The 16,999-nt window shown below is 37.1% G+C and overlaps 1 protein-coding gene across 2 annotated transcripts in view; it reads left to right on the top strand.

The window, feature by feature from the left end:
* Positions 1 to 16,999, top strand: part of DTHD1 (death domain containing 1) — a 72,579-nt gene that overhangs the window by 20,006 nt on the left and 35,574 nt on the right. For both annotated transcript variants that reach the window (XM_011949139.1, XM_011949138.1), the window contains exons 5-6: positions 7,274 to 7,438; positions 9,306 to 9,595. In XM_011949139.1, coding sequence (XP_011804529.1) covers positions 7,274 to 7,438; positions 9,306 to 9,595 — 455 coding nt within the window. The remainder of the gene's footprint in view (positions 1 to 7,273; positions 7,439 to 9,305; positions 9,596 to 16,999) is intronic.

Genomic DNA, 16,999 nt, shown 5'->3' with positions numbered 1-16,999 from the left:
CTCCCCCGCAGGCTCAGGCATAACCCCCTTGCCACCTGCAGTCTTGGCTCAAACCTCTCCTGGGGACACCCCTGACCACCCCCCACTTTCTAAACTGCATCCTGCACTCCCATCCCCAGGGCTCCCCAGTTCCCTCTCCTCCCTCACAGCTGACAAGGTATCACGAGCATTAGATGAGCAAACACACACAGCACACACATCACCTGCCTTGCACACAGCCGCTGTTCAGCATTAGATTTAACTTTGAATATTCACTGAATTTAAGACACCATCGACAGCAAAGCACTGCTCTATTTTATGAACCACTAAGAAAGAGAAAATGCTGCCAGTTAAACTGACATGACACTTTCTTATCACTCAAACTTTCATTTTACACTTATTGAAGGAGCTCTTCTGGACTTAATTAGACATGGATATTTACTGGCTATCACTTTGGCACACACATAAAAGAAAGATATCAGCAAAATAAAATTTGTTAAGATAGTTCTAAAAATAAATAAATAAATAAATAGCCCTGGGAAAACTAGCAAGCCATATGTAGAAAGCTGAAACTGGATCCCTTCCTTACACCTTACATGGAAATTACTTCAAGATAGATTAGTAACTTACATGTTAGACCCAAAACCATGAAAACCCTAGAAGAAAATCTAGGCAATACAATTCAGGACATAGGCATGGGCAAGGACTTCATATCTAAAACACCAAAAGCAATGGCAACAAAAGCCATAATTGACAAATGACCACCTCTTTTTAAATTCCATATTGTTTTACTTCCCTTATGTTTTCCATCTCCCTGTCTCTATGTGCCATATTCTGTGCAATTTATTCACATTCCAGTTTGAAATGGCAAAAATAATGCATACCTTAAAAATGTACTTTTAATCTATTATTTGAGTTTTGTTTTAGACAATTATATTTTTTATTTCTTAAAGTTCTATTTCCCCAGCTACTGGGAAGGCTGAGGTGGGAGCACAGGAGATTGAGGCTGCAGTGAGCCGAGATCACGCCACTACACTCCAGCCTGGGTGACAGTGAGACCCTGTTTGAAAAAACAAAAACAGAAACAAAAAATGAAAAAAGTTCTACTTGGCCCTTATTTAAATCTCCCTAATTATCTTTAGAGTTTCTTCCTGCTCACTTATTTGTGGAATACTGTCCTTTATTAAACTTTTCATATATAGTTGTTTTCATCTTAAATCTCCTAATTCTAAGATCTGAAGTCTTTGGGAGTGTTTATATCTGTCATCCATGGTATTTACCTTCTAATTTGTTTGAGAAATTTTGCTTGTGAGCATGCAAACGTGGGCTTTCTTCAGGCATAATGGAGTTGCTTTCCTCAAGGTGGCATTTGTTCCCACCTCTGCTGAGAACCATCTGCTAATTACCTGGGGCTACATTAACCTTCTTGAGAGTCTTGGTGAAGATCTCAAGTTCACCTTTCCCACATGGCTGTTACCCCAAGGACTGACAGCTTCGTGTTCTGCTCACTTGATTATTGCTTACGGTTTCATGCTCCTGCATCTACAGTACAGGAAAGGTGCTTGCCATCTTAGTAATCCCCTCATTCCTGCCTGCTTTCTCCCTTAGCTGCGACCCTGACTTCACACATTTTATTTGGAGAGGAGTTTGGAAAATTTCAAAAGAATTTGTATCGAAAAATTCTTTTAAAAGTATGCAAGCCAAAAAAATACGTATCAAAAAGCACATTTATCAAGATCTAGTTGTTTTAAACTAGAGATTATTCTAAATTCATTATTTATAATTCTGGATTTTGTGTATTAAATTTATAATATTTTAGACAATCTACCTAAGAAGGAAATGACAATTTTATAAATAATGAAATCATACATACTACATTTTCCTTTGTGCTTATCAGTGAGTGCTGTATTGTCAACACAGGCAAATCTCATTTAATAGAGTGAAATTGTTTCAGTGAAACTTTGAAGTAAATGCTTACAGAGAAAATAAGATTTGTTTCATGTGTTAAACTTGGAGGTAGTGTATTTAGAAGTATTTTTAATTCATATATACTATTTTCTGTAAGAAAATAAGGTTTCCTGTGAATTGGAAGGCCAAGTGAGAAATAATTTAGTTTTTAAATATAAAAGAAACTATCCTTGAAAAATTCTCAATAGTGTCTATTTCCCAGTTACAGAAACAAAATATTAAGGTGCATTGGAGCAGATTTTGTAATCTTGTGTAAAATCTTTTGAAGGTCGTTTGTGTGGTGTTTAGGCAATTTAACTGGGAAATATGTAACTGTGTACTGTTAGGCTTGAGAAAATGCAGGCTGGAGGGTATATCTATTGTTTTCTCTGCTAGACACATTATATTTTGGGAACTGTACCACAATTTCTGCAAATTGCCCTTTCTATCCATGCAGATGCAATGAGAGCTTCTATATTTATTAATATCCCTACATATAATTAAACACTTGAACCACAAGACGCTGATTGTAATTCCCTGATGCCTAATAAAAAAGGTGATTTTGGGTGTAGCTTATACCTTAGGATATAAAACTCAGGAGTTGTCAACAACTATGATTTCTGCTGCTGGAGAAAGAATGATCATTAATAGCACTAGATAAAAAAGGAAAGATACAGAGAAGAGAAGTAATTAGATAAAGATGATGTTCCAATTCCAGACAGAGTTTTTATCTGAGGCCCTCCACATTTGTCTGTTTTCCCTATTAACAATCAAGGATTACTATAATTAATTCACTTATAACTAAGTAAAATGAATTTGGGTTTCTGTTATCTGTACCCCAAAGAGTCTTATCCAATATATCTACTTATCTGTATACTCTTTGGTATATGAATCTTATTGTCCCTAGGGATAGACAGGCAAATCTACAGAGTGGACAGTCTCCTGAGATGAAAGAGATTGAAGTCATCACTCCCTTTCTTTTCCTGAAGTGCAACATTATTGAAACGTTTCTGTTGGGTTTAAGTGGATATTCTGCTGTCAGCTGGCAAGAAAAGATAGCATAATAGAGAAAGAAATTTGAATGGATGACTAAATTTCAGCCTAGGATGACCTATGCTCAATTTTGTCCAGAAACTGGATAAAATATAAGACAGTTCTAGCACTGTGAAATTTTCTTTAAAAAAATTACTGTGTGGGCATGTTGGGGGCCAGGGTGCATGGGTCCACTAAGGTACAGTGTCATTGGGAGCTCAAGCTCAGGGTGGAATAACTGAATCACATATAGCATAACAGTGGAAAGAGAGTTTTCTTGTTTTTCCTCACCTTAAAAGCTATTGCCAGAGTAGTGGCACACGTAGGTAAATACACCAAACGAGGGCATTGCATCAGATCATGGAGAATCTTTTGTTTTCAATAGCAGTGAAGCAGCAACATCAGCAAAGCAAAGGAGAATGGGACGATACATGAAGACTGAGGACTACTTAGATTATGTAGGAGTTTTTCCTCTGTACGATAATTGTAACTGTGACACCTTGAACTGAGTAAAGCTCCAAGAGTAGATGGACCCACAGTCAGAATATACAGTTATATCAAGAGAGAATGTTTCTCTCAGCTGTGTGGTAGGCACTCAGGTCATTTGAATTGATATACAACAACGATTACACCGATTACAAATGATAAAGTTAAGGTACACAATTTGTCATACAATATGTCAAATATTGACATAAATATGGCAATATTCATGACATAATATTAACATAAATATGACATGTTTTAAAATATGTCAAATATTTCACCACTTTAAAGACAAATAATCCATGTAGAAATAAAAACTACCAGAAATTTATCAATATATTATAATATTTGACTTCAGACAATGTGGCTATGTGGACTTTCTTCTTCCCTTTACTTTTCCATTTTAAGGGAATTTTATAATCAACATGAATAACTTAAAAAATGGGAAAATATTTTAAGTTTTTTGAATACAGCATACCATTTAAAATTAATACTTTAATGAATAATTATAGTTTTCTGAGAAAAAGTTAACCTCAAAACATTGGTGACATTCATGTTTAAATATCTATGCATGATGAATATCACAAAGAAAATATCCTGAAAGTAAAATATAATGTAGAATGAGAATTTTGATGGTTTGAATGCTTGTCAAATTCTGTATCATATATTATTTTTTTCCACAGATAAAGTAGCATGACATTTTAATCAGTAACCTCAGAGAGATTAGTACTGTCTGCATGAATCCCAAGAAAAATTGGTCATTTTAAAATAAGCACATTTAAAAAATAAATCTTTACTATTTTTGGAACTATCACTATGTCAGCATGTTGCCTTTTATGGAGTTTGATCAAGTGCTATTCACTGTCAGACAATACTAGTTGTCACACTTTGCTAATAACATATATTAAGGAAATAGTTTAGTTGCAGAGATGTTAACAGCTGCGAGACACAAGTATACCATCAGATTATTTAATTTGAATGTGGACTGTGCCTATTAAAGTTTAAGTTTAATCTTTATATCATTAAGGACTCTTGATTTAAGTGACAGGAAAGCAAATCCAAAGTGTTTAAGCAAAAAAGAATTTTTGATATATGTAAATTAAAAATCTGAGGATGTATCTATCTATATATTTTTTCTTCAACCAGGAAGAAGATAGTCTCTCTTCTTCATCTCTGTCTGCTTTCCTCTGTGCCAATTCCATTCTCTGACATGCTTGTTCCTGATTCTGGCAACATAGCTACATCTTTATAAGTCCAAGTTCAGTGGAAAAGAGGAAGCTTTTTCCCTATGAATATGCATAAAAGCCCAGGGCCTTATTCTCACTCCAGATCTATCACAAACTCATCACTGAATGGATCACTGGAACCAGAAGACAGATATAGCGCAGATTAGCCTCGGTTATGGCATGATAACAAAACTCTCAAATCCCATGGGCTTAAATGACAATCTTTGCATCTGTTGTGGCCATCAAAGGTAGGCTGCTTCTGGGTCATCCTCACTCTAGATAGAACAGCCACTGTTCGGTTGCTATGACAGTGGCAGAAGAAAGATCTTTGGCTAGACCCATATTAGCAATTAAGTGCTTGGCCTCAAAGTGACACATATTTTTTTTTCATTCACATCATTTACTGGAACTAGTCACTTGGCCCCATTCAACTACAGAGTCCAGGAAGTGTAACCCTGTCATATATTCAGATCAGGGCAAAATTGGATATTCTGGTGAGGAGCATTAATGAATGACAAATACACTATTTGCCTTAGGTTATATGCCCAATGGTCCTAGGATTAGGGACAACCCCACCACCCTTGGGAGCCTGTCGGTCTCCACAGATAATTTAGGTTTTCGACAGAAAAAAAAGTGAATGAATGCTCTCAGAAAAAAAATTACATTCAAGTCAATTTCTAGTAAATGACCAACATTCTGGATTCAGTGAGAGTGTAACTTCCTGTGTGAATAAATTATTAACTTCCAAGGGTTACAGAATTTACCATATCTGTGATTATAACCCAGTAGCGTAAAAGTAAATGTTATTTTTCCCCTAAGCTCCTCATTTTAATCTAGCTGATCCCCTGAAGTAACCAATACAGAGTAAGAAGTTTTCAGAGTAGACATTTTAAATCAAGTTCAGTTTCTAATCTGAATGCATGGGTCATAGGACACGTCAACCTGTGAAAGTAAGTTGATTTTTAAGCCTTTAACTCTAGTTCACTTCACAAATGAATATATGAAATTCACATTCTGGTCTCCATTCATATACCATGGCTCTGTCTGTTTGTGGAGTGTAGGTAGCATCATTAGACTAGGTATTTTTCCCCAAAGATGTTCAGTATTAGGGACTTTTCTTCCTTTAATTGTAGGGAACAGATGTTCACTTAAACAAATTCAAGAGAAGAGTTTATTGTGAGGCTACAATAGTGAACCTCTGCTTTCTCCATCTCTAGGACTATATGGATCCTCTCCTCTTGATTTTTCTCCTTTTCTCTCTTAGCATCTATTTTTCCTTTCTGAATAATGTTTCTGCTTATTAATTTTCATTGACCAAAAGGTACCACAGAAACAGGACTGTGACAAGTTACAGTCCCTGTACCACTTAGTCAAATCCCAAAGAAAGATAAGCAAATTGGCTGGTTGTTGGAAATTGGTATGCTGTTAGTCACATGACCTGTGGTTGGGGAAAAATATCACATGGCACATACAGCCAATTTCTTCAGGGCCTTTGGGTGGGGCAGGCTACACAAGAAGGAAAATTGTACAAGAAAGTAAATTGGCTGTGCCTACAGTAGAAAGTAGAGTTAGAATATTAATACCACTTATGCTCACTACAATGATAAGTGCTTTACAAATATTAATTCTTTTAATCCCATGATGTTGGTACTTGTATTAGTCCATTTTCATGCCACTGATAAAAATATACCCAAGACTTGATAATTTATAAAGAAAAAGAGGTTTAATGGACTCACAGTTCCACGTGGCTGGGGAGGCCTCACAATCATGGTGGAAGGTGAAAGGCACGTCTTACATGGCAGACGGCAAGAGAGAATGAGAGCCAAGCAAAAGGAGAGACCCCTTATAAAACCATCAGATCTCATGAGACTTATTCACCACCACAAGAACAGTATGGAGGGAAGCTGCCCCCATGATTCAATTGTCTCCTACCAGGTCCCTCCCACAACATTTGGGAATTATGGAAGTTACAATTCAAAATGATATTTGGATGGGGGCACAGCCAAACCATATCAGTACTATTATCATTTTCATATGATAGGTAAGAAAACAGATTCAGAGACATGAAATAATTTGCTCATGGCCATACAGTTCATGAGAGGTGGAGCCGCCCAGGCTTTGAAACTGGGCAGTTTTGCTCCTCGGTTTGTGCGCTTACCTTTTTTGCTTTACAACCACTGTTTGCCGTTCTAGAGTATTTGGGTTTACAGCAGTGAGTTTATTAATGTTTTTGGGTACTCTCTTAAATCTATTTTGCCAGTTGTAGAAAGCTTGTCATTTTCCAAAGCTCATCTCAAATATTAGCATTTTGACTTTGCAAGCTTCCCGAGCCTCTTGCTTCTGCTCCTAAACCACCGTGTATGTTTCCTTAATTATCACACAGGTCACCTTGTGCTGTAATCAGATAATACTGTGTTACTACATGCTTCTGTAGACAAGGGTTATATAGTTTGCTCTCTGTATTTGTGGTGCAAAGTATAATTACTGGCACATAGTATGTACTTAATGAAGTATGATTAGATCATTCACAATGAAAGAATGAAAGCATTAAGTGATATTTATACCATGTAAATTGTACCAATATCTCTTCTGTTACCATTATATAGGACAAAAAGTGCCTCCGTAAGAAAGCCTGGGAAAAATGCCAGTGAATGTTTGAAATTACTGGGATTTAGAAGCCAAGACAGTGGTTGGTGTGAGCTTGATGATGTTGTTGTGAAAACCATACAGAGCAGCTTGATATCAGTTGAATTGAATGAACATTTGCAGAGGTAATACAATAACAAACAATCAAATTTGATAATACTCTTTTCTGATGGTCATAAATGGTGTTTATAGAAATGGAGTAGTAAGATTACATTTTAATTCTTCAAATAGAAATATTAACCATTCTTTAAAGGATACTTAAAATGCAAACCAGAATTGACACGGATATGCTATCCGTAATTTCATTTATGATAGTTAAACAAACAAGTACTTTTGGAAAGCACTCATAACTACAGGTTTCTGCTAACTCCAAAATAGTTTTAAAATAGCACCTTCATTTCTGAAATTCCATGGAGATAGTAATTAACTGTTCATATTATGCATATCTCATAACTATGTATAGATAAGCGGAATTTGTTACTTCAGTGCCCTCATTTTGCTTTCTCATTTCCATGTTTTCTAGACAGCCCATTATGAGAAGAGTTTTAGACAGATTTAAGGTTCATGAAGGGTAGCCACTCATAGAGACAGGTGATCATGTATCTAAAGATAGCTTTTATTTCATAATGGGAGGTTTTACATTTATGATTTTCTTGAATCCAGTTTCCTAGGAATAGAGTCTGAGATGAAAAGCAAGTGATTCATTGAAAGAGAGCTCTTGGGTAAATCCTGTAGGGCAAAGGAGGAAGATGGAAAAAACGATGGTTTCAGATGAAGTATTTCTGTAGCCTGACACCCTCTGGGGAGCTCTGCAGTACGAGTACCAAGGTGGCTGGCTTTGTATCCCCACATTGGTTAGTCCTTATCTGTGGATGTAGGGCTACTCCGGGTGAGGGCCTCTTTTAGGCCAAATCACTGGAGAAGAATTTGAGAACGGGTATCCCAGTCCAGGGAAAGAGGTCTGTATTAGTTTGTTAAGGCTGCCGTAACAATGTACCACACATTGTTGTTGGTGGCTTAAACAACAGAAACTTACTGTTTCACAGTTCTGGAGGCCAGAAGTATAAAATCAAGGTGCTAGCAGGGTTTGTTCTTTCCAAGGGCTGTGAGGGAAGGATCTGCCCGGGCCTCTCTTCTTGGCTTGTAGATGGCCGTCTTCATCGTCTCAGGGTGTTTTCTCTCTATGCATTTCTATGTGTTGAAATTTCTCTCTTTTATGACACCAGTCATACTGGATTAGAGAAGACCCTAATGGACTTCACCTTAACCTGATTACCTCTGTAAAGTCCCTATCTCCAAATAAGGTCCCATTCTGAGGTACCAGGGGATAGTACTTCAACACATGAATGTGTATGTGTGCAGAGAGGGTGATACATAATGCAGTCCCTACCAAGGTCCATCCTAACGATCCTTCCCACCTACACAGAGATGTATATTTCAATCCCCATTTAATTATGGTATATATTCTGCATCCTACAGAGAGTCAATAAATTATTGTGCTCATCTTTCTCTTCTATATTTTAAATATGCTCTTTTGTAATTCTAATTAAAATATAACTCAAAATATGCTGCCATGTTTAAAGTTCAGCTGAGACTGTATGACTTCTTTGTTTAAGAACATGTTTTAGAATTCAGTTTGATTTGAGCTGGTTTCTTTTTTATTTCTTTCTTTTTTTTACAGAGATTTGAGTTTTTCCATGTTGCTCAGGCTGGTGTTGAACTTCTGGGCTCAAAAGATCCACCCTCCATGGCCTCCCAAAGTGCTGGGATGCCTCCCAAGTGACTTGAGCCACTGTGCCCAGCCTGAGCCGGTTTCTTGATGGCCAAGAGTTTCTTTACAACCATTAATGAATCTAACCTGTTGGCCTTGAGAATATTTGATTTTAAAAGACATCTGTTTGATAATGGCTCTTCGCTTGGGTGTTATTAGGTATCAGTGATATTCTTGACGCTGCATTTTTCCCTCGGGTCTCACCTCTTTCTTCCATGCAGGTTTATAGTACTTCACCTCTCTTCCACCATGGACAATAGTCATTTGGTTACTTTTGTGAAATCTTTAGAGGAAGCCATGCTCAGCACCACTGCCTGCATAGTGCTGTCTCACCAGAAGGACAATCCACATAGAATAGCTGTTTTAGTGGTGCCTTCCAAAGATTTAAGCCAGGCGCTTAAGAACCTGCGCTTGGAAGGGTTTGGGGGACCTCCAGAGCCATCTCGTCATTTCCAAGTTCGAGAAGGAGAACAACTTCTTTTAAGATTTACTGGAAACATATTTGCTTCAAGTAAGTATAAAGAAATCTTTTTATATATTTTATGGGCTATAAGCCACAAGCTCTTCAGAAGAATTTGCTAAACTTGTGTTACTAAGGAAACCTTCAGAGGATTGACGAGAGACTTTAGGAAGTAGGAAGAGAAAAAGACTTATGTATTATACTTCTTCCGTTCCCATTTCTTTATTTTCTACCTAGGGAATGCATGTTCCTTTACAGGAAGATTCTAAATGATACTTTTTAGAAATAGCCTTTTCCACAGTTACTATCTGAATCCAAACTAGGATCATATCTTTCCTACGACAATAAAGTTGCCTTCTAAGTGCTTCCATTATTGGCCATATGAAATCAATTACCATGTGGTAATAAGAGTGATTATTTAAAAATGTAAATCATACTATATTATACCAGTGGTTACCTTATGTTTACCTCCTATTCTATCTAAAATAATATCCAAACTCTTTAAGATGTTTTATAAAATAATATCCAAACTCTTTAAGATGTTTTACAAAGAATCTAACCTGGGGGTCAGTGGACTGCCAAAAGATATGTGAATAGATCTATATTTCAGTATAATTGCCATATTTTTAATTCCATGTATTTTATTTTATATTTTTTAAAGACTACTCTGAGAATCAATGGGCAGTTTTCACCAAACTCTAAAGGAGTCTATGGCGAAAAAGAAATTAAGAATAATTGATCTAGGCTGGGTACGAGGCTCACCCCTGTAATCCCAGAACTTTGGGAGGCTGAGGCAGGTAAATCACTTGAGGTCAGGTGTTCAAGCCTGGCCTGGTCAACATGGTGAAACCTCGTCTCTACTCAATTAAAAAAAAAAATTAGTCTGGTGTGGTGGTAGGTGCCTGTAATCCCAGCTACTGGGAGGCTGAGGCAGGAGAATCGCTTGAACCTGGGAGGTGGAGGTTGCAGGTTGCAGTGAGCTGAGATCACCTAAATGATGTATGTACCTTGCTTACTTCTTTTCCCGTATTTCTCTAGTGCTATTTTTGTTTTCACTGTAAATCTTATGACAATTTGAAATTATTTAATTAACTTATTTACTTTTTGTTCATATAGTTATGCTATATCCTTTACCCTTCACCAGAATGAAAACTTCATGAGGGCAGTGACCATGTCTTTCTTGTTAATACATCCTCCGAGCCTAACATAGGAATTGGTATATCCAAAGCTTTTTTTTTTTCTTTACAAAGTGCTTTGTTTTTGATGTTAACCCAACTAAACATTGATACAAGTAATGTATTACCAGTTATTGTACACTTTAATCAAATACACTGAAGAAATATCATTGACTGATAAACAAACTATCATCTTCATTTTCTTCTGTACAATGTTTGATAGACTTATATCTAGAGAGTGATTTCAACAATGAGTTTTTCAGCCCTTGTAGTCTCCAGTGTCTATTGTTGCCATCTTCACGTCCATGTGCATCTAAGTTTAGCTCCCACTTATAAGAACATGCAATATTAGGTTTTATGTTTCTGCATTAATTTGCTTAGGATGATGGCTTCTAGTTGCATCCATTTTGTTGCAAAGGACATAATTTTGTTCTTTTTTGTGGCTGCATGCTATTCCATGGCGTATATGTACCACATTTTCTTCATCCAGTCCACTGTTGATGGGCACCTAGGTTGATTCCATGGCTTTGCTATTGTAAATAGTTCTGCAATGAACATGCAAGTGCTTTTGATAAGTGTGTAGTGAATGAATGATTATGTAACAGTGATGAGGAAAGCAAGCAGGATGAATATGAGATGTGGCAGGAGAGATGAGAGAAGTGAATGAATAGATGAGACTAAAGCAGTCAAAGGAAAGAGATGAAGAGAAAGAGAAAAGGAAGAAAAAGAACATGAAGAGAAAACAGCTGTGTGGGAATAGAAAGCAAATGTTCTTTGAAAGAGTTGCCATCACAACAATTTCTTTTTCATTAAGTCAACACCTTCCTCTTTCTAACTGCTTGCCCTGTGGTGAAATAGAGTCTAACAGGTGTGTGTATAAAAATGAGGTGAGAGGGAAAATTCAGGACAGGTTTTATGAAGATTTCTGGCCCAGGAGGCTTTCTACATTGATTTGAGGGGATGTGCTCTGTTTATTTATAAATTAATATAGATCCCATTTATTTTATTATGCCTATTTTCTCTCTGATTCAAGAAATAGCTCCAAGCCTCATTGGTTCTTTTTTTGCTTCAAAGAAGGTACAAGCCTTGAAGCTGATGCTGCCCTCCCCCCTTTTTTGCTATCTCAGAAATAGTGAGACCTAAAATGTCCCAATTTTAAGTGTCTATTCTACTCTCACTACTCTCAGCATCTGAACCAGCTGACAGGACTTAGTGAGCAAGTGACAAAGATGGCAGAGAAGGGGGCAGGGAAGAGAGAGGGGGGAGAGGAAGGAAGGGTGGAAGAGGCCCGTTCCTACTTGGCTTCCGGAGCAGAAACCACAGCGTCTACCCTGGAGAAATCTCTCTAATGATACATAGTACTAACCAGAAGTGTCCCACCCAAACTAATGATGCAAATGATTTTCCTGTAATACTGTGGACAGCAGCTGTGTTTACCAACCACCCTAAACAGGAGTGCATTACTGTTCTACTCACAAGCAGTGGTACTGAATATCCCACTGCCTGCTGTGGAGACCGGGGAGCACCTGCTAAACCAAGAGCATCCAAGGCAGCCGGCACCTGTGCAATTCCTCCGTATAAGGGATGGGGAAGAGTTCATCTTCATTCAAGGAAAATGAATCAGGCAGTATACCCAGATCCTAGGTTTGCTTTTCCTAGGGAGACAGACTCAGATCTGGAGACTCACTGGGTTTTTCTCTAAGAGGGACAAGGTCCTCAGTAAACAATTGATACCTCATCCTGGTAAAAGAATTGATCCATCCTTTTATCAGGGCCTAGAGCAGTCTCTGTGAATCTCAAAGAGATAAAGCTAGAGATTCTCTGCCTGGAGGGTTCTCTTCACCCTCCCCACCCCGACCCTCACCCCCAGTTCTCTCCTGCTGTATCTTCAGGTCTCACCTTAAAGATCATGTTCTGAGAAGCTTTCTCTGTCCTTCCTGATTATGTCGGAACGTATTTTATTTTTTAATAGTTCTATTATACTTTTGCAGATCCTCCTTTTTTCTTTTGTGGCCTTTGTCACATGCAATTTTCTATTCGTTCATTTAATTGTTTGATCAATTCCAGTTTCTCCTACCACAGTCCCATCCGTGGAGGCACTGTCCTGTTGGTGGTCAGCATTCAGTCTCCAGCACCTAGGACAGAGTCTGACAGTTAGAAGAAACTCAGCATTTGTTGAAAGAAATGAAGACTAAAGTTTAGAAAAAAAAAATTATAATATTAAGTGCAATTAAAAGTATTTAAAACTTTAAGTAATAAATTTAGATTACTGCCCTTTGAAAATGCTAAAATCTCTCTATTCACTTACAGAGAATATGAACGGCTTTTCAGTGAAGGTCACAGGACATGGATTATATTTCTATCTCTAATAGGAAGGAAGATGGATAGGTGTGTCCTTTGGTTTTTATAATGGTTTTTGGCATTCTTCTGGACACAAGCTACAGCAAGCTTTCATTCTCTAGGTGAGAGTTGTCAGTTTAGCACTTGGATTATTGCAAGATAACCAAGCCCCCACTGCATCCAAAATCCAGAAAGTGCCAGAAAGTGTTTTAATATGATTTTATATAATGACAACATAGCATCACCCATAACATCTAGTAATGCCCTATCAGGTCCGTCTTTTAAAGTTGCCCTGAATGTCCTTTGGCCTAGGGCAGTGATTTTTCTAGATAGTCTATGGGATGTATCTCTACATGTATCTGTACACCTATATAATAACCATTCTTTAATTTGCTAAACAAAAATTTATTGACCTTATGTATATTAAAGTCTAATGAAGAAAGACAGAGAATAAGCAAATAAGTAAATAAAATGCATAACTTAATTTGGGCTGAAAAGTGAATTATAGAAGAATAAAGAAGGAAAAGGATAGGGGGATCTTAAGGGATGTAGCAGGCTTGCAGTTTTATCTTAGGGAAGACCATTCTGGAAAGGTGACATTTAAAAAAAAAGAAGTTTCTAAGACGGTGAGGAAGCAAGCCATAATCCTATCTCAGGGGACTTTATCCCAGGCAGAGGGATTGCCAGTGCCAGTGAACTAGGTGGAAACCTGCCTTGTGTGTGTGGGGGACAGTGGGAGCCTGAGATGGCTGGATCAGAGGGAGTGAGCACAGGTTGTGGGAGATGAGGTGAGAACTGATCATGCCCTGCAGGCCATTGGAAAGACGGCTTTTTCTGCTAAGTGACTTGGGGAAACATGGAGGCTTTTCAACAGAGAAGTGACCTGAGTTAGATTATAACTGCATTGAGAATAGGCTTTAGAGCAAGAGGAGAAGCAGGGAGACCAGTTACTGTTTAATTGCAGTAAACCAGGCAAAAGATGGCAAGGCTTAGAGGTAGAGCTGGTGGAGAATGGGTTAGAATATAGAAATACACTCAATCAGTGGTTCTCATAGGGTTTTTCTGGTTTCCCGGACTGCTAGCCCTTTCAATTTTTTTATCTGACTTTTCTGAGCAAAACATTTATTCTTACATTTGTATTTTCTATGTCATCAATGAAAAATATTTAATGCCCATTATTGAGAAGAAAATATATTGCTATAAGGGACAGCAGGTAATCCACAAAATATAAGTAAGTTCTGGAACTTTTTACATGACAGGTACTTACTAAATAGCTACTATCTCAAGACACTTCTAGGGGACTATATACGTAAGATATTGAGAAGAAGAAAAAGATTCTCAGAAGGTCAACTAGTGGTTGATTTTACACTTTGGGTATGGAATGAATTAGTTTTTCTTTTATTTCTCCTTTAAATATGCCAGTGAGGGAGAAAAAAACAGAGTAGTGCAATTTCTTCATGCAACTTCTATTGTTTTGGATCTATTTTTTGTTCAGGGACCAGACGTCTTTAAAATATATTATTATGCCTTAACAACAATGAAACTCCAACTTTAAAAAATTACAAAATGGTTTCTGTTTACAACATGAAGATTTTGCTATTTACTATTAGTAAATCCTCAATAATTTCATCCCTACTTCATATATAAATGTGATCTTTAGAGAGTTTCCCTAGAGATCTTTAGTTTTAAAAATTGGTAAACGTTTTAGGTCTCAATTGAACCAGAGTGGCTATGCCTCACCCTCAATCCTTATATCCTCTGTATAAATCATTTCTTATGAATAATTGTGTGCCTGACAGAGAGTATAATGTCTTTCAAGGGATAGAAGGGGAAATTTACTAATTGGTATTCCACAGGGACCAAAGTAGTAAAATTTTTCTTGATAGCGCTCTAGTAGTATGGAAGCAGAAGTTAGCCAGGTGTCACTCCAATGAGCTGGAAACTCCAATTTACCTAATTTACTATTTAGATAACATTTAAATTACCCCAAATAATCCACTTTTTTTTTTTTTTTTAATTTTAACCAAAGTGAGACTCTCTTAAGAAGACAAACCCTGGCTAGTCATTCGTCTTCTAGGAATCTGTTTTTTTTTTTTTTCTAAGTAGCCAAGTTGCATCTCAAATATAAACTTTTGCAAAGGGATCTACTCCTACACCTTCTGTAATCTGGAGTTATTCTATTTCTAGATTTAACTGAGCTTTAGAAAAATCACCAAAATGACCTCAAGCAATCAGGACCAGGAGAAGGGTCTTGGCATCGTCTACATCTCTCACTGAAGTCTTTGTTCCCTGGGCAAAATGGAATGTTTTCTATGAGAGAAAACTCTGGGCAGTCAACTGTATGTTGACTTACTGTAGCCAAGGGAAGTTTCCATGTAGACATGAAAGCTAAATCTTGACCAGGTGTGGTGGTTCATGCCTGTAATCCCAGCACTTTGGGAGGCCGAGGAGGGTGGATTGCTTGCCTTCAGGAGAGTTCGAGACCAGCCTGGGCATCATGGTGAAATCCCGTCTCTATGAAAAAAAAGAAAAAAAAAAGTAGCCAGGCATGGTGGCACATATCTATAGTCCCAGCTGCTTGGGAGGCTGAGGTGGGAGGATAACTTGAACTTGGGAAGTGGAGGTTTTAGTGAGCTGAGACTGTGCCACTGTGGAGCTGTGTCATTCCAGCCCGGGTGACAGAGTGAGGCTCAGTCTCAAAAAAGGAAAAAGAAAAGAAAAGAAAGAAAAAGCTTCATCTTGACATTTCTTTAAAAGAATCTGAGCTTTTCTGTTTTTGGTTTTGATTTTGGTTTTGTGGTTTTTTTTGCATGCAAATTCAAAATAGTGCAAGAATCCTGCCTCTTATCATTTGGTATCATTGCTGTCATTTATTGAGCACTTACTGTGTGCCAGGTCCTATGAAAATTATTTTAGCCATATTTTCTCATTTCATTTCCTACACAATCCTAGGAGTTAAGCTTTATTTCTCCTGTTTTAAGGATAAGGAAGCTAAGGGAAGCTAAGGGAAGCTAAGGATAAGGAAGCTAAGGGAAGTCTCTAAAAAGCTCAGAGATATGAAAAACAATGGACAAATATTAACAGATAAATATTACAGAATACACAATTCATAGACGCTGGACTTGAACCTAGATCTATACATCCAAGATATATTAAGTGCTACATTATAGCTTCCTACAAGTTTTATAAATTTTGATGCGCACATATATTGCCTTAGGAAACATGGTAGTGTTTATTCTGCTGTTGAAATAACAAGATAAAATATTCTGATTGTCATGGAAAAACCCCAATTAGTGAAATGTTATGTTCATAAAAACTCTAGAATTTGTTCAGTAAGGAGTTGATAAAACATTTATATATTATCATTTTAGGAGAATCCGTCAGGTTTTCATAGAAATTTCCCTAACACAAATTCAATAACTATCACACCTGAAAGTTCTAGATCAACACTGTCCATTTTCACAATTGTGGAAATGTTTTATATCTGTGCTATTCATTATGGTAGCCTTTATGCTTATGCTGTCACTGAGACTTTTAAATGTAGGTAGACTGAAGAGTTAAATTTAATTATATTTACTGTTCATTAATTTTCATTTAAACTTAAATTGCCCCATGTTATAGGAGAGTGCAGTTCTGGAATGTCTATTGTGAGGTCGCAATATGAATAGTTAGGGGAAAGGAGAAAGATAATTCTCAATGGGTGAAAATAATTTTCTAAATATTGCAAAAGCTGAATATTTCTAGTAGTTTCTGGTTATACCAAAATGGAATAGAGAAAGAAAAGCTAAAGATTATTTGATTTAGAAGCAGCCAGAGAGCACCTGGCCCAACAACCCATGAGAAATCTTTTGAGCAATCTACATGGTCTCAGCCTATTGCTCCTTTGTCAGGTTATGTTTTGACAAAAGATAATGATACACAAAAGTTTTAGTCATATTTT

Source organism: Colobus angolensis, unplaced genomic scaffold (assembly GCF_000951035.1).
Source record: "Colobus angolensis palliatus isolate OR3802 unplaced genomic scaffold, Cang.pa_1.0 Scaffold29, whole genome shotgun sequence".
NCBI classification, from domain to species: Eukaryota; Metazoa; Chordata; class Mammalia; order Primates; family Cercopithecidae; genus Colobus; species Colobus angolensis.
This window is presented reverse-complemented; position numbering and strand designations above follow the sequence as displayed.